This window comes from Astyanax mexicanus, chromosome 21, assembly GCF_023375975.1.
Source record: "Astyanax mexicanus isolate ESR-SI-001 chromosome 21, AstMex3_surface, whole genome shotgun sequence".
Lineage (NCBI taxonomy): Eukaryota > Metazoa > Chordata > Actinopteri > Characiformes > Acestrorhamphidae > Astyanax > Astyanax mexicanus.
The window spans coordinates 38,772,193-38,798,137 of record NC_064428.1 but is presented as its reverse complement, the minus strand read 5'-3'; the positions used below and the strand labels follow the sequence as shown (position 1 = coordinate 38,798,137).

Here is a 25,945-nt window from a genome sequence, read left to right as displayed (position 1 = left end):
AGCAACGCCAAGCAGCCACTCGGCGCTGGATCTTTGAAGCTCGTGAGAGCGAATCTATGCCCGTTTTTTCGAGTGAGCCTCGGCTCTTTTCTCTTTCTCTTCCTGCTGTCCCTTTGGAGAGAGTTTTGTTCAGCACCGCTGGCATACTCCTCCCGCAAAAGTATCTTCCTCTGTCCCTTTCCTCACTCTCGAGTCTGCTGGAGATAGAGCTGTGTGCTCTCTCCTGTGTGTGTGTGTGTGTGTGTGTGTAGCAGCCGCGAGGCACGCGGTTTTGCTCACCTACTCTCTCTCCCGCTGTTCCTCCCCTCTGTGGTGGAACAGCATTTAATCCATAAGCACCTCAGTTCAGTTTTGTTTTCTTTGGAAGCCCTTTTGTTCAGTTACTCCTTCACCTCATCTCATAAGAGGTAGCCGTAGCTTCCACGGCGCGTCTTGTTTACAATTCTCCCCCTTTCCCTCACTCACGCTCGGCGTGAATTTTGTTTTCCGCCTGTTTTCCCTCTCCGCCCGTTTTCGTTGCTCCGCCCCTTTCGGCGGAGGCTCTAAAGGGCGATTAAAGCGGCCGCGTCCCAATTCACTCGCTGGTTCAGCGGTTAGAGCATTGGGCTGCGACCACGACAGCCTGGGTTCAATCCCCGCGTGGAGCGGGGTTTAATAATAATAATTATATCTATAATATTATTATATATCCTATTAATATATATATATATACAATTATATATTGATTATTATTATTATTATTATTATTATTTTCCCCTTTTTCTTGGGTTTACCTGCTTTGAGATCTGCTGCTCTGCACTTGGTTCCTACAACCTTCTGGGCTGGAGAGCTACTGCTCCCCAACCCATTACAGAATAATAATGTAAATAGATCCAGTATTTAAATAAAGACTCAGTAAAGTGATGGAAATGATCTTCTTCCCCCAGAAAAACATCAGATCAGCTGTGCAGTTTGGATGGTAGTGGAAGGAGCTGGATTTCTTCTTCTCTTTCTGATGATCTTGTTCTTCATCTACAGGTCAGTACAGTTTAGCTCTAAGTCTCCTCATTCAGAAAGTTCTGTTATGTAAAGGTTTGGTTTTGTGTTCCTTCATCACAGGATGAAGAAAAGAGCTGCTGGATCTGAAGGTACTGGATCAAATCAGGTAAATTTATCTTATTAATCACTGATAAGCACATGTAATTATGAGGTTCACCAGGATGTGGCAGTAATTTCCTTTAGATCAAATCAACACATCTAATCTAACTCAATAAAACATGAATAATTAATTTCCTTCATGATCTGGATCAGATGTGATGGAACAGGTTATGCTGGAGAAGCTGCAGTTCAGTGAAAATCACTGTAATGCTGTAATTCCACACTGTGTCCTTTAGGGGGCAGTAGGTGTCTCTGTAAGGTTTATGGGATATAAGTGAGAAAATGTGAGGGTGCTGTCCAAGGTTCTGATCTAAGAGCTGAACCTGAATCAGGACTACTGATTACAGTAGTCAACTTCCGGCGCCGACGCGAGTGGCTGCCTGTTCCAGTAGCTCCGTCTCTTTGTGTGTTTTCTGAGTTTTTTTACGTTTATTTATCGTCTCTGTGCTACTACACACGTCTAGTGTGCATCTTATTTATATCCTAAGGATATTTTTTGTTCAAATATGCGGGGCAGCGAGGAATACCGTGTTTATTCCCGGGAAGAACTGCTAGCCCTCCGACCCGCGGGACGTGGGGGCATTGTCCACACAATACCGGATGATCTGAGAAGGAGGTACCGAGGTTGCAGGGCCGGCGCTATGCTAAAGGCTAAGAGTACGGAGAAGCGCTGGAGGTACAAACCCTCAGTTCCGTCGGTGGTTATGGGGAATGTTAACTCACTGACCAACAAAACCGACGAGCTAGCGTGTCTGGTGAAGAATCAGAAGCTCTACAGGGAGTGTAGCGTGCTGTGTTTCACCGAGACCTGGCTCACCCCCGACACGCCAGATGCTAACGTGCAGCTACCCGGCTTTTCTTCAGTGAGGGCGGATCGGGACCCGGTGCTTTGTGGGAAGCGGAAAGGTGGAGGAATCGCGCTGTTTATTAACAACAGATGGTGCAACCCTGGACATGTGTACGTGAAGGAGGTGATCTGCTGTCGGGATATTGAACTGTTAGCGGTGAGTCTCCGACCTTATTACATGCCGCGGGAGCTCTCTCACGCGATCCTCGTGTGTGTTTACATCCAGCCGAGAGCGGACGTGCAGGCGGCGTGTGACGTCATCCACTCCACCGTCGCAGCGCTGCAGACACAGCACCCTGACGCCTTCTATGTGATCACTGGTGACTTTAATCACGTAACGCTGGACTCTACCCTGCCTGCCTTTTTCCAGTTTGTGGACTGTCCCACCAGGAAAAACAGGACCATAGACTTGCTGTATGCTAATGTGAAGGATGCATACAGGGCTATTCCACTACCACCGCTGGGGAAATCAGATCACAATCTGGTGTTCCTGCAGCCTCAGTACAAACCACTGGTACTGAGGCAGCCCACTACCACACGCTCATTCAGAGTCTGGTCTCCTGAAGCAGAAGAAGCCCTAAGGGACTGCTATGACACCACTGACTGGAGCGTGCTGCTGCACCCACATGGTGAGGACATTGAGGGGGTGACTCACTGTGTTACGGACTACTTGAATTTCTGTATGGATGTTGCTGTTCCCACAAAGACTGTACGCTGCTTTCCAAACAACAAACCCTGGATTACCAGCTCCGTCAAGGACCTCCTCAACCAAAAGAAGAGGGCGTTCAAAGACGGAAACTTGGTAGAGCTGAAGCGCGTACAGGGGGAACTCAAGGTACGTCTTAAAGAGGCCAAGGAGTCTTACAGGAAGAAGGTGGAAAGAAAGCTGCAAGACAACAACATGAAGGAAGTCTGGGGTGCAATGAAAACCATCACTGGGTGCAAGAACAACAACGGCAACCCAGTAGATGGCGGTGTGGACAGAGCAAACCAGTTCAACAACTTTTACAACAGGTTTGACTGTCCTGCTCCTGCTGCCCCCTCCTCCTACCCTCCTGCAGCATCAACAACATCTTCTCCATCTCTACCATCATCACCACCATCTCCATCACCTTCAACTCCAACTCCACCATCTTCATCACCACCACCATTACCCTCACCTCCATCTTCATCAACATCATCACCGTCATCATCATCACCACCACCCTCACCTCCATCATCATCTTCATCACCATCAGCACAATCACCCTCACCTCCACCATCTTCATCAGCACCATCATCACCCTCACCTCCACCATCTTCATCATCACCACCATCAACACTATCAACTGGCAGACAAATCATCTCCTCCAGTCCACCAACCTTTACTGCTGACCAGGTCAGGAGACAGCTGAGGAGACTTCACCCCAGGAAGGCAGCTGGCCCGGACAGAGTGTGCCCCAGAATGCTCAAGGCATGTGCTGTTCAACTGGGTGAGCCCCTCCAACATGTTTTTAACCTGAGTCTGCGTATAGGGAGAGTTCCTGTCACGTGGAAGACAACCTGTCTCATTCCTGTTCCCAAGAAGGCACACCCGAAGGAGCTGAATGACTACAGGCCTGTTGCTTTGACATCTCATGTGATGAAGACCATGGAGCGACTGCTGCTGGACCAACTCAGACCTCAGGTCCACCATGCTGAGGACCCACTGCAGTTTGCGTACCGGGAAAAGGTGGGAGTGGAAGATGCCATCCTCTATCTCCTGCACAGAGCTCACTCTCATCTGGACAAGGGGGGAGGTGCTGTGAGGGTCATGTTCTTCGTCTTCTCCAGTGCCTTCAACACCATCCAGCCCCTACTACTGAGAGACAAGCTGATGGAGATGGAGGTGGATATGCACCTGGTCACCTGGATCACTGACTACCTTACTGGGAGACCACAACATGTCAGGATCAGGGACTGCTCCTCTGACACAGTGATCAGCAGCACAGGAGCACCACAGGGGACTGTTCTCTCTCCAGTCCTGTTCACACTGTACACATCAGACTTCAAATACCACTCGGAGTCATGCCACATGCAGAAGTTCTCTGACGACACTGCAATTGTGGGGTGTGTGCGTAATGATGATGAGAGGGAGTACAGAAGCCTGGTTGAGGAATTTGTGATGTGGTGCAAGATGAACCATCTGCAGCTGAACATCTCCAAAACCAAGGAGATGTGCATAGACTTCAGGAGGTCCAGGCCCTCTGCTCAGCAGCCAATCTCCATCGAGGGGGTCGACGTGGAGGTGGTCAAATCCTACAAATACCTTGGTGTGCACCTGGACGACAGGCTGGACTGGTCAGTGAACACTGACTCCCTCTACAGGAAGGCTCAGAGCAGACTGTACTTCCTCAGAAGGCTCAGGGCTTTCAACATCTGCCAGAAACTCCTCCTGATGTTCTACCAGTCTGTGGTAGCCAGCGTCCTCTTTTACACTGTTGTGTGTTGGGGAGGCAGCATCAGCAAGAGGGATGCTGGACGACTGGACAGGCTGGTGAGGAAAGCTGGTTCTGTGCTGGGATTAGAGCTGGAGTCCTTAACACCACTGGCAGAGAGGAGAGCCCTCAGTAAGCTGCTGAACATCATGGACAATGTTCACCACCCTCTGCACAGCACCATCACCAGGCAGAGGAGCTCATTCAGCGGCAGACTGCTGTCCCAGTCCTGCTCCACAGACAGACTCCGAAAGTCTTTTGTTCCTCAGGCCATAAGACTGTTCAACTCCTCTCAGCACAGCAAACTAAAGACTCTGTGAAACTTTTTCATCCGGCCACTCTGGCCACACCATGGACACACCCCCAGCTATGGACACACTCTCAGACTCCAAGAACACTTTTTATAGTTCTACCACATTTTGCACTAGTAGTTCATTCACTAGTTAATTCATCTACTGTTTACGTATCTTTTGCACTGTTTACGTATCTTTTGCACTGCTTAATTTAAATTATTATATAACTGTGTATTTGCACTTTCTGTTTAGCTGACATCAGTTATCCTCACATTATGCACATCAACTGGTGTTCACTGTCTATTGTGTTCAACTGCACTACCTCCATTCTCCATCTCCATCACACACACACACACGAAGACTGTACATTTACACTGTATATTCTATTTCTTATTTGATTGTATTTATATGTATCTTTATATTTTATATTTTATCTTTTTTAACTTTGTGTATTGTGTAACCTGCTGCTGGATGCCAAGAATTTCCCCCCGGGGATCAATAAAGTATCTATCTATCTATCTATCTATCTACAGAACATTACAGAGGTCAGGACTCTCCAGAAGGCGTATTTTCTTCTGTTGAAGCCGTTCGGTTGTTGATTTACTTCTTTGTTTTGGGTCGTTGTCTTGATGCATCATCCGTCCTCTGTTGAGCTTCAGTTGGTGGACAGATGGTCTTAAGTTTTCCTGCAAAATGTCTTGGTAAACTTGGGAATTCATTTTTCCGTTGATGATGGCAATCTGTTCTCTGTAAGATTTTTGTAAGTCTTCAGCTGACACTCTAGGATTCTTCCTCACCTCATTGATCATTCTGTGCTGTGCTCTTGCAGTCATCTTTACAGGACTTTACCAAACCTAGGGAGAGTAGCAACAGTGCTGAACTTTCTCCATTTGTAGAGCGTCTGTCTTGTAGACCGTGGACACATGAACATCAAAGCTTTTAGAGATACTTTTGTAACCCCTTCCAGCTTAATGTGAGTCAACAATTCTTGAACGTAGGTCTTCTAAGAGCTTGATCTTTTGTGTGAGGCATGATTCACATCAAGCAATGTTTCTTAAGAAAAGTAAACTCTAAACTGGTGTGTTTTTATATAGCAGGGTATCTTTAAACAACACATCCAATCACATCACATCCTGCCTCCAATTAGCTCTTAGAAAAGTCATTAGTCTAGAGGTTCACATACTTTTTACCCCCCTCACTGTGAATGTTAACATGTTGTGTTCAATAAAACCATGCAAACATATTTTATTTTGTGTGGAATTAGTTTAAGCAGACTGTGTTCGTCTATTGTTGTGATTTTAATGACCAATTTATGCAGAAATCCACATATAATCCCAAAGGTTTCACATACTTTTTCTTGGCAATTGTACAGTACAGTCACAAATCCATCCAGTGGTTTAAAGTGTTTAAAGTGATCCTGATTGATGAGTTTAGACTCTTGATCTCCATCATTCTGATCTCCACATCTCCTCTAACCGTCCCCCCAGCAGAACCCTGACCCTAATGCTAAAGACCCCACCTACACAGCTCTCCAGCGCAGAACCAGGTCCTCTGATGATGAGTACCAGACTCTCGCAGTGAGTGTCTCTTCATAAACCCTTCCTCTAGATCTTTAAAGAGTTCCTAGCTCTCTAAACCCAGTGGAGATCTTTCATTCTTCTCTTTCATCTTCTGCTTTATTCTATCTCTCCCTCCCACAGGCTGCTCAGGCCAGGTCTACTGACGACACCTATGAAGCTCTGGACCCTCAGTCCAGGTCTCCAGAGTACGAGACTCTAGCAGTGAGTTCCACAGTTTAAAGATCATCACACTTTAACACAGAACATAAGTACCTTCTTCCAGGTAACAGACTGAGTTCTAACCTGGATTTATTTCCTCAGACTGAAGATTAGACTGTTGGAGTGAAGGTGGGAGACTGTAGACCAGTTCTGATACACTTTACTGACTTTATTCCTTTTCAGACGCTGAGAATCCAACACTGAGAAGAAGATCAGCCTGGAGAATGATCTCACCTGCTGAAGAGAGGCACATTTATTCTATTATACATTACTGTTTATTCTAACTCTCTTTTCTTCTGCTCTTCTTTCTCTTCCTTTGTTTTTGGATCGTAAGGAAATAGAGGCACTCTGTCTCTTTCAATTAAACATATCTACTAGTGGATTAAGACTATTTCTGGAAAAATAACAGCTTTGTTTAGGGCGTGTCAACGTGTCTTTGCTACCGTAACGATGGGAAAAGTACACCTTGCACATCTTAAAAACCACAAAAGGCATGTACTACTGTACTTATATTTTCTTGTTCTTTGCATTTAAAAAACTGTATTTGTTTCATCTTTTTAAATAAAGTTGGCGAATGCAAGTTTGGACTTTTGGGCTGATTTTATAAACGATTCGATCAGCAAAAGCACTGTGTCTACATCAACCTGTGAATTAGTATTCATGGCCCCGCCCACATCGGCTCAGGACCGCCCACAGACAGAGCTGAAGCCGGGCGGCGATGCCTTCTCGTCAGATAGAAGCTAACAGCGCTAGGAACAGCATGCAGTTCATTCCTGCGTTATTTGTGCGAATAACACATCAGTGTTTATATACTTTACCTAGTAATTCAGAGCTAAGAAACAAATGGTTAGAATTAGTCTATGGAGGAAAAACACCACCAGCCAAGTACAGTTGAGATAGGTAGGTGTTTAGATGTTTACAACAGTTCAAGTCAAGTCAAGTAGTTTTATTGTCAATACTGCATATGTACAGGACATACAGAGAATTGAAATTACGTTACTCTCCTTCCCAATTTTACAGCAAGTACAGATAATAGATATAATAAAGGAGAATGGGAGACACTATGTGTACAATACAGCAGGAACACAAATAGACATACATGAGACAAAAACAAGGTGCAGTAGTGTGGGGGAGAAATAGATATATAAATATAAGTAAATAAGTAAAAATAGATATATAATTATAATATAAAAGAGTGGGAGACACTATATGTACAATACAACAAGGCACAATAAACATCTGTAAGACAATAGTGCAATATTGATGGTGATTGAGATGGAACGACAGTATAAATAGTATATAAGAGTAGTGCAAATACGGTATATGGTATATAGCTTAAGGCTGGTAAAGTGAATGGGTGCGTAAGTCCTTAAAGTTCACAGTTTAATTAAGTGGAATTAAAGTGCGTATTGACAGTGCAAGTATATCAGTAGTGCAGGTATTGGGTGTGTAGTGCAAGTCCGTTGGAAGGTACCAGTACTTTGTGCATTGTAGTGCAGAGTTTCAGTACTTTATTAGTGGTGGGGTCAGGATGCTGAGTGAGTGTGTGCTGGGGGCAGTATTGGGATGGGGGGGTAGAGCAGGAAGAGAGTTCAGCATCCTCACAGCCTGATGGATGGGGCTGTCTCGCAGTCTGCTGGTCCTTGCCCCGAGACTCCGTAAACAGTTCTGTTTACACTAGTTAAAAAGTCAACCCCACATTGACCCCCCCAAAAGCCCACTTTTTATAATCATTTTTACTAAAATGTTCTCAGTTTGTCATACTTGAGTTATTCTTATGAGTAAAGTATGTCACTGTTGTATTTGTGACTCCTGATTATATTCAGATGAAATCACTGTATAAATGTTTAATCCTTTAAATATTGTGTAATTCAAATTGTATTATATATTGTTGACAGTATACATAGTTTTTGTATGTTTCTATATTGTTACAAAATTGTTACTAGTTTATCTACATCTTGTTGCACTGAATACAAGTCGTAATGCGCTCCACTACAAAAGCATTATATGTTATTGTAGAGTTTTTCAGCAGTGAGGAGAATCAGTACCTTGGGCAGCTCCTAAACTCTACCCACCTGATAAACCACATAAACCATGCCCTCTAGAGGCTGAGATGTGTAATGCCACTGAATACGAACCGACACAGGCAGGGTTATCATGCTTATCATTTTTATTAAGATTCAAAATTATTGTTTTATTACAATATTTTACGTAAAAAGCCTTAAAAGAATAAAGATGCTACAAGTGTTTTTTTGAACAATGCCATTATATAAACAAAAACATAACCGACCATTTTCAGAAAATATATGTGTGAAGAGCCTTTCAAAGATTTAAAGAACTTTTTAAAACGCCTGCATTTTTAAGAGCTTACATCCTGAATTCCATGATCTATAACAAAAACTGTAGGTATAAATATATTTCACACTGCACTAATTACACTGCTCAGAAAGGGAACACTTAAATCACACATAGAGTTTTATATAAATTAAATATTTAACTTTATATTTAACTTTCAGTCCTTCTGAAGTAGCTGGACTACCTATGCAACCTGAAAAGCTTCAGGTACCACCTAATTCTAACTGTAGTGACAAAGAAAACAACCAAATTTAATTTAATTTAAATTTAATATGATTCTTAAAGTTTAACTTTAACTTTGACACTGTATAATTTGGTTTACACTATGATGATCTAGTGCTCCTTTATGTTTTTCATCATTTTATACAAGCTATAACAGAAAAAACTGACAAACTATATAACTCTATATAACAAAACTCTGCATTCTCTAAAAATTAATAAAGCACTGATCCAATAAAATGCTAGAAAAATCAAAGCACTAAATACTCAATGAAAATAAAACTTCAAAGAAGACTAATGAAATATGCAAACATCTAAAAAAAACCTTTTGAAATTCTGGAAAACAGCAAAACAAGCTACGATAAATCATCTGCTTGGGCAGATAAAAAAGTTAGCATAGTAATAACAAACAACAATAAAACAAACTCCAACATCCAACATGTAATCATCAGGTTTTCACCTAAATCATTTACATACTCATTCTCTTTCACTCTTTCTTTCTTTCTTTCACTTTCTTTGTTTCTTCCTCTCATAATTAAGCTCTAACTTTCCCATAGATGACTGAATCCTCTTCCACAGCCTGTGACCTATAAAACAATGGAAACAATGGAAACATTATTTTTCTTAATAGTAATCATGATCTTAATTTCTCGCAAAAAATATTTTTGTCTACTATGATTAGTAATGTTGTCCAATATACAGTGTATATATATATATATATATATATATATATATATATATATATATATATATATATATATATATTGTCATGTCTGGTGCTGAAAGCACGTCTGTGTCTCCCACATCCAGCTCTATCTGCGATTCTCACAGTAACAACTACAATACCCAGAACGCACCACTCCATGACACAACACACACTCCCGATCACATGACACGTCACATGACGCCACCAGGAAGTCCCGAGTACTGATTACTCAGTGTATTTAAGGACCATGCTCACGCTCACACCTCGCCGAGTATCTGTTTGGTAAATCCTACAATACAAAGCGTTTCTCTTGCCCTTGCTATTTTCCGTGTATGATCCTGTTTTTGTTTTCTACCGACTTTGAATTTTGCCTGCTCCCTTGTGTTGGATTACCGTGTATGACCTGGACTGTTTATTGTACTCTGGATTTTTGCCTACCCTGTGATACTGCCTACCCGTGTATGAACTCTGGACTGTCCTCCGGTTATGGTATGGTTTCTCTACACTGTGCATTTTTGGTACTGACCCTGTTTCTGTTAACTACCCCTGTCTACTCTATAACTTTAATAAAAGTTATTTTATTGTATCTGCACCAGTCTCATTCCTGTCTGGCCCTGACAAGATACTCGGCCAATATGACAGAGACTGCGGATACAGAGTCTATTAAGTCTGGTTTGGCTAACCAGGGTCGGCTTTTAGGTCAGCACCAGCAAACGCTCGCTGGTGTGACCCAAGCTGTTGACGAGCTAGCACGCCACCAGGTTAACCAACAGCAGCAGCTAGCCGAGATTATGAGTCACCTCCGGGGTTTGTCCACCCAGAACCCTAGCCCAGTGGTTAGTCCTGTAGCCAGCCCTAACAAAACCACTACTCCCTTTTTCGCTGTGTGTAAACCCGAAGTCTATGACGGAAACACTGAGAAATGTAATGGGTTTCTGCTCCAGTGCTCCGTGTTTTTTAGCAACTCACCTCCTGCTTCTGATAAAGCTAAAATCGGGTTTATAATTTCTCGACTGTCTGGCAAGGCTTTGGACTGGGCTACAGCTATTTGGAAGAACATTTCTGAATCCAGCTACGACACTTTTTTGTCTATTTTTCGCAGCGTTTTTGATCATACACGCTATGGGCAATCTAGTGGAGAGCTTCTGATTACCTTGAAGCAAGGTAAACTATCTGTGGCAGCCTTTGCTCTGGAGTTCCGTACGTTAGCTGCTAGCAGCGGTTGGAACGACCCTGCTCTCATCTCCATGTTTCGACACGGACTTAACCCTGAGATTCAAAGAGAACTTGCATGCAAGGACGACTCACTCACCCTGGATCAGCTGATCGCTCTGTCTATCCGTCTGGATCAGCTCCTTTCCCGTAAGCCCAAAGCTGTTAGCCACACTCCTGCGGTTCGCCCTGCACTACTCCAGTCCGGGAATCCAGTTCCGGAATTTGCGCCTGCACCCATCTCTGAACCCATGGATATCACACGATCCAGATTACCCGTCGCTGAGAGGCAGCGTCGCATGCTCCTTCACCTGTGCCTCTATTGTGGTGGTTCAGGTCATCTGAGGGCTAACTGTGAACTCCGGCCCAATTCTGCTCAAGCGTCTGCTCTGGGACAGCGCGTGGAGAGTACTCCATGCGCTAACGTGGTATGTACCCCTGTTTCTGAACTTAAAGAAAAATGTTTCATGTTGCCTGTTATTATTACCACTCCAACGGATGTGTTTTGTGTCTCAGCGCTTGTAGATTCTGGGTCGGAGGGGAACTTTATCAGCCTGGACCTGGTGGAGGAGCACGCCATACCCACGAAAGTTCTCCCCAAGTCGATCTCCATCCATGCCATCGATGGAAAGACTGTACGCTCCAAACCTGTGACCCTGCAGACTCTTCCTCTCACCCTTCAAGCCAGCGCTCTACATGTGGAACAGCTCTCTCTCTATGTGCTCCCATGCACAGAACATCCCCTGGTTTTGGGAGCGCCATGGCTAAAGACACACGACCCCGTCATTTCATGGAGCCTGGGAGACATCACTGCCTGGTCTCCTTTCTGCCGTGAGAACTGTTTATCTTTCAATTCACTCTCTTTACAATCTACCTCTGTTGAAAGCCCTAATTCTGTAGATACCCCTGCTATTCCCTCCGAGTACTATGACTTTTCTGATGTGTTTAGTAAAGCTAAAGCTACCGAGTTACCTCCGCATCGCCCCTATGATTGCTCTATTGATTTACTAGAGGGTTCTGTACTGCCCAAAGCTCGTGTGTATCCATTGTCTCGTGATGAGGAGAAGGCTATGGAGGAGTATGTTAGTGAAGCTCTTGCGCAGGGTTTCATTCGCCCATCCAAATCCCCTGTTGGCTCCGGTTTCTTCTTCGTGAAGAAGAAGGATGGGGGTTTGAGACCCTGCATAGATTACAGAGGCTTAAACGACATTACTAAAAAGTTCGCTTACCCGCTCCCGTTAATCCCAGCAGCTCTTGAACAGTTACGTAATGCCGTGTACTTCACCAAGCTCGATCTCCGTAGCGCTTATAATCTCATTCGCATCAGGGAAGGTGACGAATGGAAAACGGCGTTTTCCACCACCAACGGCCACTATGAATACCTGGTCATGAGCTACGGTCTCGCTAACGCCCCAGCTATATTCCAGTCGTTTATGAATGACATATTTCGCGACCTCATTAATCATTCTGTTGTCCTTTTTATAGACGATATCCTTATCTATTCACCAGATCTCCCCACACACATTCAGCATGTCCGTCAAGTTCTCCAACGCCTGAGAGAACATAGTCTGTTTGCCAAAGCCGAGAAATGTGAGTTCCATACTCAAAGGGTCACATTTCTCGGCTACGTTATCAGTTCCTCCGGTGTCCTTATGGACGATGACAAAGTAACTGCCGTTACTAGTTGGCCTGTGCCCCAGACCATTAAAGAACTCCAGCGATTCCTTGGCTTCGCTAATTTTTATAGGCGGTTCATCCGTAACTTTAGCTCCATTGCTGCGCCCCTTACTGCCCTCACTAAGGGGGCTGCAAAAATCCTGAAATGGTCAACCGAAGCGGATCGCGCTTTCTGTGAGCTGAAAGCTGCGTTCATTTCAGCCCCTGTACTTAGGCACCCTAATCCCGAGTTTCCCTTCATAGTGGAAGTGGACGCTTCCGAATCGGGTGTTGGTGCGGTTCTCTCTCAGCGTAGTGGGTCGCCACCCAAATTGTTTCCTGTAGCCTTCTTCTCACGCAAGCTGTCCCCTGCGGAGCGTAACTATGGGATAGGGGATAGGGAACTTCTTGCTGTGAAATTAGCTCTAGAAGAATGGCGTCACTGGCTGGAGGGGTCCGTTCATCCGTTTACTGTGTATACTGATCACAAGAATTTGGAATACCTCCGCACGGCTAAACGACTTAATCCGAGACAAGCACGTTGGTCTCTTTTTTTCTCTCGATTTAACTTCTCAATCTCGTTCCGTCCGGGAAACCGTAATACTAAAGCTGATGCGCTGTCCAGAGTTTACAGCACTGTGGACAGCGCATCCCAGCCCCAGGAGGCTGAACGCATTCTTCCTCCCTCTGTTCAGATCGCAGCCATTCAATGGGAGTTAGACAATCAGATTCGCCAAAGTAACGCTAATCAGCCCGATTCTGAGGACTGTCCTCAGGGTAAAACGTTCGTACCCGTCCAGTTTCGAGACAGGCTCATCACCTGGGCTCATTCCGCTTTAACCTCTGGTCATCCTGGTGTCACACGCATGTTACAATTACTCTCTGCACGTTACTGGTGGAATTCTATGCGTGCTGATGTTCACTCATTCGTTACCTCCTGCTCTGTTTGTGCGCAATGTAAAACGCCTAAAACCCTTCCAGCCGGTAAGCTACTACCTCTCCCTGTACCTGAGAGACCTTGGTCGCATATTGCTGTTGATTTTGTCACTGATCTGCCTGTATCTGAGGGTTATACTACAGTTCTCACTGTTGTTGATCGTTTCTCTAGAGGGGTTAAATTTATTCCATTCCCAGCTCTGCCTACTGCCTTCCAAACTGCTCAAGCTATTTATATGCATGTATTTAGACACTTTGGTATCCCCGAAGATATTTTGTCTGACCGTGGTCCTCAATTTACCTCTCGTGTGTGGAAGGCATTTTTTGAACATCTCGGTGTACATGTCAGTCTCACTTCTGGTTTCCACCCTACATGTAATGGTCAATGTGAGAGGGTTAATCAGGAACTCGGGAAATTCCTCCGCACATACTGCTTCAAACATCCCACTGATTGGTCACAATACCTCGTTTGGGCTGAAATTGCACAAAACTCCTTAGTTAATACTACCTCTGGCCTCACCCCCTTTCAGTGTGTTCTGGGTTTTCAGCCTCCCCTAGCTCCCTGGACAGCGGTGTCCACTGATGTGCCGGCTGTGGATGAATGGATGAAACGCAGTGAGCAGGTGTGGGAAGACACGCATCGTAAAGTCTCTGAGGTACTGCGTGTGTACAAGGAGCGTGCTGACAAGCACCGTGGTGACAGCCCTGACTACCAACCAGGAGATCGGGTGTGGCTTTCTACCCGGGACTTTAGGTTTGAGGGTAGTTGTAGAAAACTCCTGCCTAAGTTTATTGGTCCTCTTAAGATTTTGTCACGTATTAATGAAGTTACTTACAAGGTGGAGTTACCCCCTCAGTATCGTATTAATAATTCTTTTCATGTATCTCTCCTCAAGCCTATGGTCCCGGGTCCGCTCGCTGACGCTGCACCGGCTGATGTTCCACCCGCGGCTGTGGAGGGGGAGGGGTCGTCCACGTATGCTGTCCGGGAGGTGCTGGATTCACGCAGACGTGGGGGTGTGCTCCAATACCTTATCGATTGGGAGGGGTATGGTCCGGAGGAGCGTTGTTGGGTGGCTGCCAAAGACGTGCTGGACCCTGCCTTGCTCGTGGAGTTTCATGCTCGTTTTCCTGGTAAGCCTGCTCCTAGGCCTCGTGGATGTCCCAAGCGTCCTCCGACCTCCTCTGCTCCAACTCGTCGGGTTTCTCGCTCTGGTGAGCCCCGTCTGTCTGGCACCTCCGCTCCGACACCTGCACCTCCCGCCGGTACTCCCTGTCCGCCGGGTGGTCGTCGCCGGGGTCGGCCCCGTTCTGCCTCCGCTCCGGTTCCTCAGGGGGAGGGTACTGTCATGTCTGGTGCTGAAAGCACGTCTGTGTCTCCCACATCCAGCTCTATCTGCGATTCTCACAGTAACAACTACAATACCCAGAACGCACCACTCCATGACACAACACACACTCCCGATCACATGACACGTCACATGACGCCACCAGGAAGTCCCGAGTACTGATTACTCAGTGTATTTAAGGACCATGCTCATGCTCACACCTCGCCGAGTATCTGTTTGGTAAATCCTACAATACAAAGCGTTTCTCTTGCCCTTGCTATTTTCCGTGTATGATCCTGTTTTTGTTTTCTACCGACTTTGAATTTTGCCTGCTCCCTTGTGTTGGATTACCGTGTATGACCTGGACTGTTTATTGTACTCTGGATTTTTGCCTACCCTGTGATACTGCCTACCCGTGTATGAACTCTGGACTGTCTTCCGGTTATGGTATGGTTTCTCTACACTGTGCATTTTTGGTACTGACCCTGTTTCTGTTAACTACCCCTGTCTACTCTATAACTTTAATAAAAGTTATTTTATTGTATCTGCACCAGTCTCATTCCTGTCTGGCCCTGACATATATATATATATATATATATTAGGGCAGAAAGTTTTCCTTTTTTAAGTTAAAGAAATGAAACTTTTTGTAAGTTTTAGTTTTTTTGAAAAATTTCTTTAATAAAATACTCACCCAGTAGCAGCAGCATCAGCGTGGCGGTGGTGGAATGTAACACTGGCGTACTGAAGCTCCTCCTGCTGGTCAGATCTGATCACAACATCAGGTTTTCTACCAGTCCTGACTGTAGCGTACTGAACATCATCATCATGATCAGGAGCTCCAGAGGAAGCATCACCTGCAGTCTCTACAGGTCTGGATCTGCTGTGAGTAACGGTGGCGTACTGGACGTCATCCTGAAGAAGATCATTCATTATAAAGATACTAAACATCTTATTTACTGAAGACTGAATAGAAACATCACTGAAATATGATGGATTGTGTTCTGCTGGATATTTTACCTGATCTGATCCATCCTGATCAGATCCAGCATCTCTCTTCTTCATCCTGAAACAACAGAACACTTACAGTGTTTAACACAATGCTATAAACCAAATGAAGTTCTACCATGTTCTACTAAATTCTACTGACCTGGAGATGAAGATTAAGATCACAATAAAGAGAAGAAGAAGAAGAAATCCTCCTCCTCCTCCCACTGAGATCCAAACTGCAGATCTGATCTGATCTTCTGAGGGAAGATCATTTCCATCACTTTACTGAGTCTTTATTTAAATACTGGAACTATTTACATTATTATTCACCACCTACTCTGAACATCAATCATCACAGATCCATTCTGAACTCCAACTGCATTCTGAACTTCACAGTAGTACAGTCCAGTGTGATCAGCAGTGATGCTGATGATGCTGAAACTCTGTCCAGATCCTACAGGTGAGTCTCCACCATCTTTAAACCAGGTGTAGTTCTCCACAGGTGGGTTTCCATCACTGCTGCAGGTCAGAGTCACTGAACTTCCCTCCACTATTCCACCAGAGGGACTGATGGACACTGAGACGCTCTTTGGAGGATCTAGAGAAGACAAAACAAGATTTTTGAGAATTTAAAGTTTCAGGAAATGGACCAAATGGAATATAATAAAACATCATCAACATACACAGAACATTTAAAGAGACAGCAGTGGATCTTCTCTCTCCGAGTTCATTACGACTCTGGCATGTGTATTCTCCACTGTCCTCAGAGCTGATGTTGGGAAGGCTGTAGGTTCCTCCTGTTCCTACTGATGATGATCCTTTAAACCAGGTGTAGTTCTCCACAGGTGGGTCTCCATCACTGCTGCAGGTCAGAGTCACTGAACTTCCCTCCACTATTCCACCAGAGGGACTGATGGACACTGAGACGCTCTTTGGAGGATCTAGAGACAGATCTGACTTTAGCGTTTCTTGCTAATCTCTAATATCACTGTGTGGTTCAACCATTCCCAGAGTTTAGAGAAGAATGAGAACTTTACTCACGTCTGACTCTGAGAGTTTGAGCAGTAGAGGGGAGATGTTCAGATCCTCTTACAGCACAGCTATAACTGCCTGCATCCTCACTGCTGACTGTCTGCAGGTGGAGCTTTTTCTTCCGGATCATCTTTGTGGTTAAAGGACGTCCATCTTTGTACCAGATGAATGTTGGATCAGTCAGACTGCAGGTGGTTTTACACTTCAGAACTGCTGATTCTTCTTCTGTTACTTCTCCAGGAGATTCTACATGGAGCTCTGAGATCATTTGAGAATCATCAGATCAGGAAAGTGATTTATTAAAACATGAAAACATTGAGAAGCTCTGCTTTAGCTTACCTGTAACTCTGAGTTTTATTCCAGGTGTTCCTATCCATTTATCTGTTTCTAGAGTTGTTGTGACTCTGAAGCAGTACTTATGTTCATCCTTTTTCATTACGTTTCTCAGTTTGAGGGCGAAATTATTCTGTTCATCAATAAAATACTCAACCCTGCCTGAGAAACTTGAAACTGTACTCAGATCAGGTGAATCAACACCCTTAACTGGGTCTATGACCCAAAATGACTTATTCACGGTAAGATGTTCTGGATGTATAAAGGTTCCGTTCATAAACACTGTAGATCCATTTAAAGCACATATTTCCTGCTGGATGTAATTCATACTCCACTCTGCTCCAGAAGCTCCTGAAACATAAGATGCAGTAAAGATCTGATTACTGAGGCTGGAGATTATCAGACAGTCAGAAACTCCAGCAGCTACTGAACAACACTGATCTGATTCTGAGAGAAAAACATAAAGAGAGAAGAACTCTGAGGTTCCTGGAGTTCTAGAGAGAGTCTAGTTCTAGTCCAGAACAGTTTAATGATCAGTTCAGCAGTGAATCACTACAGTCATGATGAAAGAGAACAGTTACTTAGTAACGCGTTACTCTAATCTGACCCTTTTTTTCAGTAACGAGTAATCTAACGCGTTACTATTTCCAATCCAGTAATCAGATTAAAGTTACTTATTTAAGTCACTGTGCGTTACTCTCTCTCTCTCTCTCTCTCTCTACACCTCACTCACACACACACACACACACACACACACCCCGCTCCCTTCCTCATTCCCCTCCGCTCTCCCCCAATCACACGCGTCTCACTTTCTCCACCTGTCTCTCTCTCTCTCTCTCTCTCTCGCGCTCGGCGTGTCTTTAGTTTCTGCCTGTTCTCGTTTTTTGCCAGTTCTCGGCTCCCTATCTCTTTATAAAGGCGTTTTTTTGTGGCCGCGTCCCAATTCACTAGCCAGGGCAGCGGTCTTCACAGATCTGATTGGCCAAGGAGAGCGTTTGAAGATTTTACACCACACGTGATTGGAAGTTCACTGTGGCGCAGAGCACGTATACCGTAAAGACAAGAAAAGTTCCGGTGCTTTAAATGAACACTGTCAGAATTAAATCCTTCTCAGTAGTTGGGTCCGGTATGGGTCCGCATTGGACAACGTCTGGGTCCGGACCCGGACCCCAGTCTGCAAATATGTGATCCCTGGTCTAGACCATATACACGGTTCTGTTTTATAAAACCACTCCTTGCTGCCCTGCAGAGAACAACAGGTTCAATGTTCAGTTTTACAGTGTTAAATATGTCCAATCAAGAAAGACTTTCTTTATTTTATATTTATTTATAAAAACAAGTTTTTATGTTAAGTAAAACCAAGAAAGGCGATATTGTATTTAAAAAAAAAAAGTTCATTTTTTTTTTTTAACAAAAAATACTTATTTTTCCAGGAAATAGTTCAACTTAATAGAGATACATTGTTGCTGTTAAAAATGCATTTTCCAATAAAGGGAGTATTGGCAAAACTGGCTATAATGTTTATGTTAAGGCGGCGGGAGGTGGTGTCTGCAGTTGCTGAAAGTAACTAACAAAGTAACTTGTAAAGTAACTTAGTTACTTTTAAAATCAAGTAATCCATAAAGTAACTAAGTTACTTTTTAAAGGAGTAATCAGTAATTAGTAATCGGATTACTTTTTCGACGTAACTATATCATCACTGACAGTGAGGGAGATAAAGTGAGATGTTTCAGTGATGGAGTTACAGTAGGATCTTCTGACTCACCAACAACCATCAGCAGAAACACCAGAGGAAGTGACATCATCAGCCTGCACAACATTAAACAATAATTAAAGATTTTTACTTAAAGATAAAACCAAACGACAGAATAAAACAGTACAAAATCACCACTGTACACATTTGTATATATATATATATATATATATATATATATATATATATATGTATATATATATATATATATATAGAGAGAGAGAGAGAGAGAGAGAGAGAGAGAGTACATCAAATGATAGAATGTTTGCATTATCAATCAATACTGATCCATCTCAACCAGTATTGAATTAGAAATAAAATTTCAAAGGCTACTTTTATGATTGATTTTCTACAGTTTTACAGTTCAGTAAACTTTTAAATATTACTATAAATATATAAAGATGACAGAAATTTAGCTGTTCTTACCTTTCTGAACTGAGCGTCGTCTGCATCAGGAGAACAGCGAGTGAAGACTGAAGAAACTGCGCTGAAGTTAAAGCTGATAAAGCTTGCGGTTTATTCCGGTCCTGCATTCATATATATAAATATAATACTGTACCAACTTCCTGTTGACAGAACTGTTAAACTTAATGCACACAGTAATAAGCTGGTAGTGCTCTGCACACTCATTTAACTCAATTCAGTTCAGTAGCTTTTTACCTACTACTAATTACTGGAATTAAAGGGTAACATGTTCAGTATTTGTCTTTTAAAACTATATAATAAATATAATAAAAAACATCATAAAAAACACATTTAAACACAGAGTAGAAAAGGTAAAGTAAATATTCTAGAGATTTCAGCCCCAATCACCAATCACAACCCTCTACCACTACTGATACTGATCACAAACCACCCAAACTACTTTAACCTGAATCTACTGCTACAGACAGTCCTGCTGCACGAGGGCCTGTACTTGTGTCCTGCTGCACGAGGGCCTGTACTTGTGTCCTGCTGCATGAGGGCCTGTACTTGTGTCCTGCTACACGAGGGCCTGTACTTGTGTCCTGCTGCACGAGGGCCTGTACTTGTGTCCTGGTGCACGCGGGCCTGTACTTGTGTTCTGGTGCACGAGGGCCTTTACTTGTGTCCTGCTGCACTAGGGCCTGTTCTTGTGTCCTGCTGCAAGAGGGCCTGTACTTGTGTCCTGCTACACGAGGGCCTGTACTTGTGTTCTGGTGCACGACGGCCTATACTTGTGTCCTGCTGCACTAGGGCCTGTTCTTGTGTTCTGGTGCACGAGGGCCTTTACTTGTGTCCTGCTGCACTAAGGCCTGTACTTGTGTTCTGGTGCACGAGGGCCTTTACTTGTGTCCTGGTGCACGAGGGCCTGTACTTGTGTCCTGGTGCATGAGGGCCTGTACTTGTGTTCTGGTGCACGACGGCCTTTACTTGTGTCCTGGTGCACGAGGGCCTGTACTTGTGTCCTGGTGCATGAGGGCCTGTACTTGTGTCCTGGTGCACGAGGGCCTGTACTTGTGTCCTGGTGCACGAGGGCCTGTACTTGTGTTCTGGTGCACGAGGGCCTGTTCTTGTGTTCTGGTGCACGAGGGCCTTTACTTGTGTCCTGCTGCACTAGGGCCTGTACTTGTGTTCTGGTGCACGAGGGCCTTTACTTGTGTCCTGGTGCACGAGGGCCTGTACTTGTGTCCTGGTGCATGAGGGCCTGTACTTGTGTCCTGGTGCACGAGGGCCTGTACTTGTGTCCTGGTGCACGAGGGCCTGTACTTGTGTTCTGGTGCACGAGGGCCTTTACTTGTGTCCTGGTGCACGAGGGCCTTTACTTGTGTCCTGCTGCACGAGGGCCTGTACTTGTGTCCTGCTGCACGAGGGCCTGTACTTGTGTCCTGCTGCTTGGTTACAACTGTTTACTCGATTAAACAACAACTGAACAAAGATCACTATCAGCCTCCAGAGCGTCACACATTTGCATATTCTCACTTTAGAAGACTTTACAGTTCAGCTGACTGCTTGTGATTTCCGCTGTAACTGTGAAATAAAACCCAGCAGCAGAAACTCATCTCCTTCTTACCATCAGCGCTCTGGATTCAGAAGATATAAACTCATAATTTAATACATAATTAAATATTAATAATGATTACTTTATGAACATCTCCACCAATCCTGATGATCATTAAAGTGATGATTCTGCTGTTATTGTTATGGTTACTGTGTCTTTAAGCAGTAGTGAGGGGTGATGACTCTGTCTGCAGTTTGGGAACTGAGAGCAGGGGGCGCTGTTTAGTCTGCTGTGTGAAATTAGAGGCTTTAATACAGAGATCTGTGAAGCTGAGGGATTTTTATATTTAATAGCAGCAAAGATCAAACCCATTTATGAAGACATGGATATTTATAGTTATAAAATAGTTATAAAAGTAAAAAAAATAAAACAAATATAACTTTTTAATTCAAAGAAAAAGTAAAAATCATGATAAAAATACAATAATTCAATCACTTATAAGCTGTGTCTCACTGCATTAGAAATCTTCTGTCATCTCCAGTGTTCTTCTACTCTCACACTCTGATCTTTCTGTCTGAATTAACTCTTTAATTCTCTTTATTTACATCTATAACTGGATAAATATCCAATCCTAGACTCCATCTCTGTCTCTGCTCTTAAAACACAGCTGATTCTCAATTCCATTTTTAACAGAGTTACAGATTCTGTTCCAAAAAGTGCTTTTAGACCCGAAATTCAGACCCCTGGAGTGTCGTCCTCATTCATGACCTTTCTGAGGACCCGACCTTCCACACATTTCCAGAAAAGAACGATACAATGCTGAAGATACACACAATATAAACTCTATGATCCCTATCTTACATCCTGTGCAAGGTATAATGTGATGCTCATAGCTATCTTACACCCCTTACATCTTACACTTACACCTGATGGGTGTGGTGGTCTGGAAATGAGGTGTGTTCAGGTACATTTCTGGAGTTTTGCTTGTTTATCTTGGTACCAGAAAACATAGGAGCTCCACTGACTGAATACAACCTAGACAGATTCCAACAGTCAGACGTTCATTGCTATCTTTGCAACACAGCAGCACAAACCCAAATTTTACATCAACAATAAACAGAATAGTAAATAAAATAACATTGCTTTTCCTGTAAATGAGCTGTTGGAGCGCCAGCTGCTGAGAAGCGTTTGTTGGACACATCCAGGTAGCTGCACCATTAAAATAGCAATGCACCAAAGTCAGAGTCTTTTCTTTCTTTTATGTATTTTTATGTTTTTTAAGGGTGGGGGTGTAAGTGAGGCCACAAAGTTTAGAATTGAAAGTCATGGCATGGCAGAATTATTTGGTTGTGGTTCATTTGACAAGTGCTTCTCTATGGTATCACTGGAAAAGAAGAAATTGATTTCCCAGGTAATCGATGAAATGCTGAAGAAGAGCATTTTAAAACCTTTCCTCTTACCTTGGCTCAACTATATTGTACTGGTTCCTAAGAAAACTGTTAAAATTAAATTTGTGTTGACTTCTGTAGTTTAAGACACCGAGACTCGCCTGAATACCTGGTCAATTACCTGTTTTGGGCTTTTTGAATTCAACCGTCTCCCATTGGGTTTAAACAATGCTACAGGTTTCTCCTAATAACTGATTGAAATGTGTTGTGGAAGACCTGAGTGGAAAGTGAATTTTGCCTACATAGATTGTAGCTTTCTTACCAGATTTGAAAAAAACATCTGTTACATTTATGCGAAGTCTTCTCAAGGTTACAACAAAAAGGGACTAAAATCCTCAAACTTTAAAAAGGATATGCATGAGATGGATGACATTGTAGAGCATATTATTATTAGCTTATTTTATATAAAACATATTTTGCACAAAATAACACAAATATTTCTGAAAATTCCAATAAATAGCAATAATATCAGTTTGTAATGTGGTTTACAAGCCATATATCTTATAGTTAGAACTGCTATTAAAATTGGTAAACAGTATCAAAAGATTTCAAAGGGGCTTCTCAAAGATCATTATACAATTTGGAAATAAGTCTTGTGGCTGCAATAAAAAACATCTGTTTGGAGAAGCAATGCAGGCAAATGTAGACTATTTTACCCTGTGAACGGGTCAAATCTTCTGCAATAATATAACTGGTAAAATGGGAAACTCCAGCTTTAACTTTACCTTTTTAAACTTTTAAAACAACTCTGCCCCCTACGGGCTGACATGGGTAACAACACTAAAGAATAACCATCACCAGCATGATTATCATATTTAAGACTTTTATTAGCATTCAGACTTTTATAACATTATATTTGCAATATTATTTTTCCTACATAAGAGTTTCACAACTGTAATCACAATAAAAATCAAATTAAAGAAACATTTCATTATAACAGTGTTCAGTATATACTGACAATCAAAAGTAATAGTATATGAAATATACACAACATCAGTTCTATAGTCCCCAACATAGAACCCTTTAGGACTCCACTGAAAATTTAAAATCAAACAGTTTCTTCATTTATATCAAAAACTCAATAAACCTGAGGTTCAAATCTGGTAAAAGTCCATCAACCTTGTAGAGATCTGTCAATGAACTTTTTGTAACAATTTATATATGCACATATATTAAGGCACTAAACTAGAAATTAACCAATAAAACTGAATGAAGTAAAAATAATGTGTAAATAATAAACTGCATGGAAAAATGAAAATAATATGAACCATAACATCAAACTGCTTTCAGAATACGCTTATAAACATGACATAAACAAATTACATGATATGACCAAGAAAATCACAACAGTGAATACTGAAAATATAATTTCCAAAAATATGGCACATTAAATAAATGTGTAAAATGAATGAAGCAGCAACAAATAAGCTATATTTTGTTTGCATAATAAATTCAATAAAATCTTATTACCTACATTCTCTCATAGCCTCACAATCTCTCTCTCCCATCATAAACCTCTATTTGATTCTGTCATAGATGACTGAAGCCTCATCCACTTTCTGTGACCTATAAAACAAGGGAAATAAAATGGTATATTTTACTTATTATAAGTAGTAAATATAGGTTTTTGAAAGAATCAACTATTTACATTGTATATGTGTATATTTTTTCCAAAGTATTGGTGAAAGTGCATTAGAGCTGAGAATGTTGTATTTTTATAAAGATTTTAAAGCTTATTTTTCTTTCTGAAAATTCTACACAGTAAATTTAACCAGTGTTAAACATGAAACTCACCCAGTAGCAGCAGCATCAGCGTGACGGTGGTGGAATGTAACACTGGCGTACTGAAGCTCCTCCTGCTGGTCAGATCTGATCACAACATCAGGTTTTCTACCAGTCCTGACTGTAGCGTACTGAACATCATCATCATGATCAGGAGCTCCAGAGGAAGCATCACCTGCAGTCTCTACAGGTCTGGATCTGCTGTGAGTAACGGTGGCGTACTGGACATCATCCTGAAGAAGATCATTCATTATAAAGATACTAAACATCTTATTTACTGAAGACTGAATAGAAACATCACTGAAATATGATGGATTGTGTTCTGCTGGATATTTTACCTGATCTGATCCATCCTGATCAGATCCAGCATCTCTCTTCTTCATCCTGAAACAACAGAACACTTACAGTGTTTAACGCAATGCTATAAACCAAATGAAGTTCTACCATGTTCTACTAAATTCTACTGACCTGGAGATGAAGATTAAGATCAAAATAAAGAGAAGAAGAAGAAGAAATCCTCCTCCTCCTCCCACTGTGATCCAAACTGCAGATCTGATCTGATCTTCTGAGGGAAGAAGATCATTTCCATCACTTTACTGAGTCTTTATTTAAATACTGGAACTATTTACATTATTATTCACCACCTACTCTGAACACCAATCATCACAGATCCATTCTGAACTCCAACTGCATTCTGAGCTTCACAGTAGTACAGTCCAGTGTGATCAGCAGTGATGTTGATGATGCTGAAACTCTGTCCAGATCCTACAGGTGAGTCTCCACCTTCTTTAAACCAGGTGTAGTTCTCCACAGGTGGGTCTCCATCACTGCTGCAGGTCAGATTCACTGAACTTCCCTCCACTATTCCACCAGAGGGACTGATGGACACTGAGACGCTCTTTGGAGGATCTAGAGAAGACAAAACAAGATTTTTGAGAATTTAAAGTTTCAGGAAATGGACCAAATAAAATATAATAAAACATCTTAAACGTACACAGAACATTTAAAGAGACAGCAGTGGATCTTCTCTCTCCGAGTTCATTACGACTCTGGCATGTGTATTCTCCACTGTCCTCAGAGCTGATGTTGGGAATGCTGTAGGTTCCTCCTGTTCCTACTGATGATGATCCCTTAAACCAGGTGTAGTTCTCCACAGGTGGGTATCCATCACTGCTGCAGGTCAGATTCACTGAACTTCCCTCCACTATTCCACCAGAGGGACTGATGGACACTGAGATGTTCTTTGGAGGATCTAGAGACAGATCTGACTTTAGCGTTTCTTGCTAATCTCTAATATCACTGTGTGGTCCACCATTCCCAGAGTTTAGAGAAGAATGAGAACTTTACTCACGTCTGACTCTGAGAGTTTGAGCAGTAGAGGGGAGATGTTCAGATCCTCTTACAGCACAGCTATAACTGCCTGCATCCTCACTGCTGACTGTCTGCAGGTGGAGCTGCTGATTCTTCTGGATCGTCTCTGTGGTTAAAGGACGTCCATCTTTGTACCAGATGAATGTTGGATCAGTCAGACTGCAGGTGGTTTTACACGTCAGAACTGCTGATTCTCCTTCTGTTACTTCTCCTGGAGATTCTACATGGAGCTCTGAGATAATTTGAGAATCATCAGAACAGGAAAGTGATTTATTAAAACAGGAAACCATTGAGAAGCTCTGCTTTAGCTTACCTGTAACTCTGAGTTTTATTCCAGGTGTTCCTATCCATTTATC

General features: G+C 42.8%; 1 protein-coding gene across 1 annotated transcript in view; it reads right to left on the bottom strand.

The window, feature by feature from the left end:
* Positions 1-15,610: 15,610 nt before the first annotated feature.
* The window catches only part of LOC111196728 (B-cell receptor CD22-like), a 103,208-nt gene continuing 92,873 nt past the window's right edge, over positions 15,611-25,945 (bottom strand). The window contains exons 8-11 of the mRNA XM_049469525.1: positions 25,213-25,470; positions 16,594-16,851; positions 16,345-16,508; positions 15,611-15,835 (exon numbers count right to left, since the gene is read on the bottom strand). Coding sequence (XP_049325482.1) covers positions 15,611-15,835; positions 16,345-16,508; positions 16,594-16,851; positions 25,213-25,470 — 905 coding nt within the window. The remainder of the gene's footprint in view (positions 15,836-16,344; positions 16,509-16,593; positions 16,852-25,212; positions 25,471-25,945) is intronic.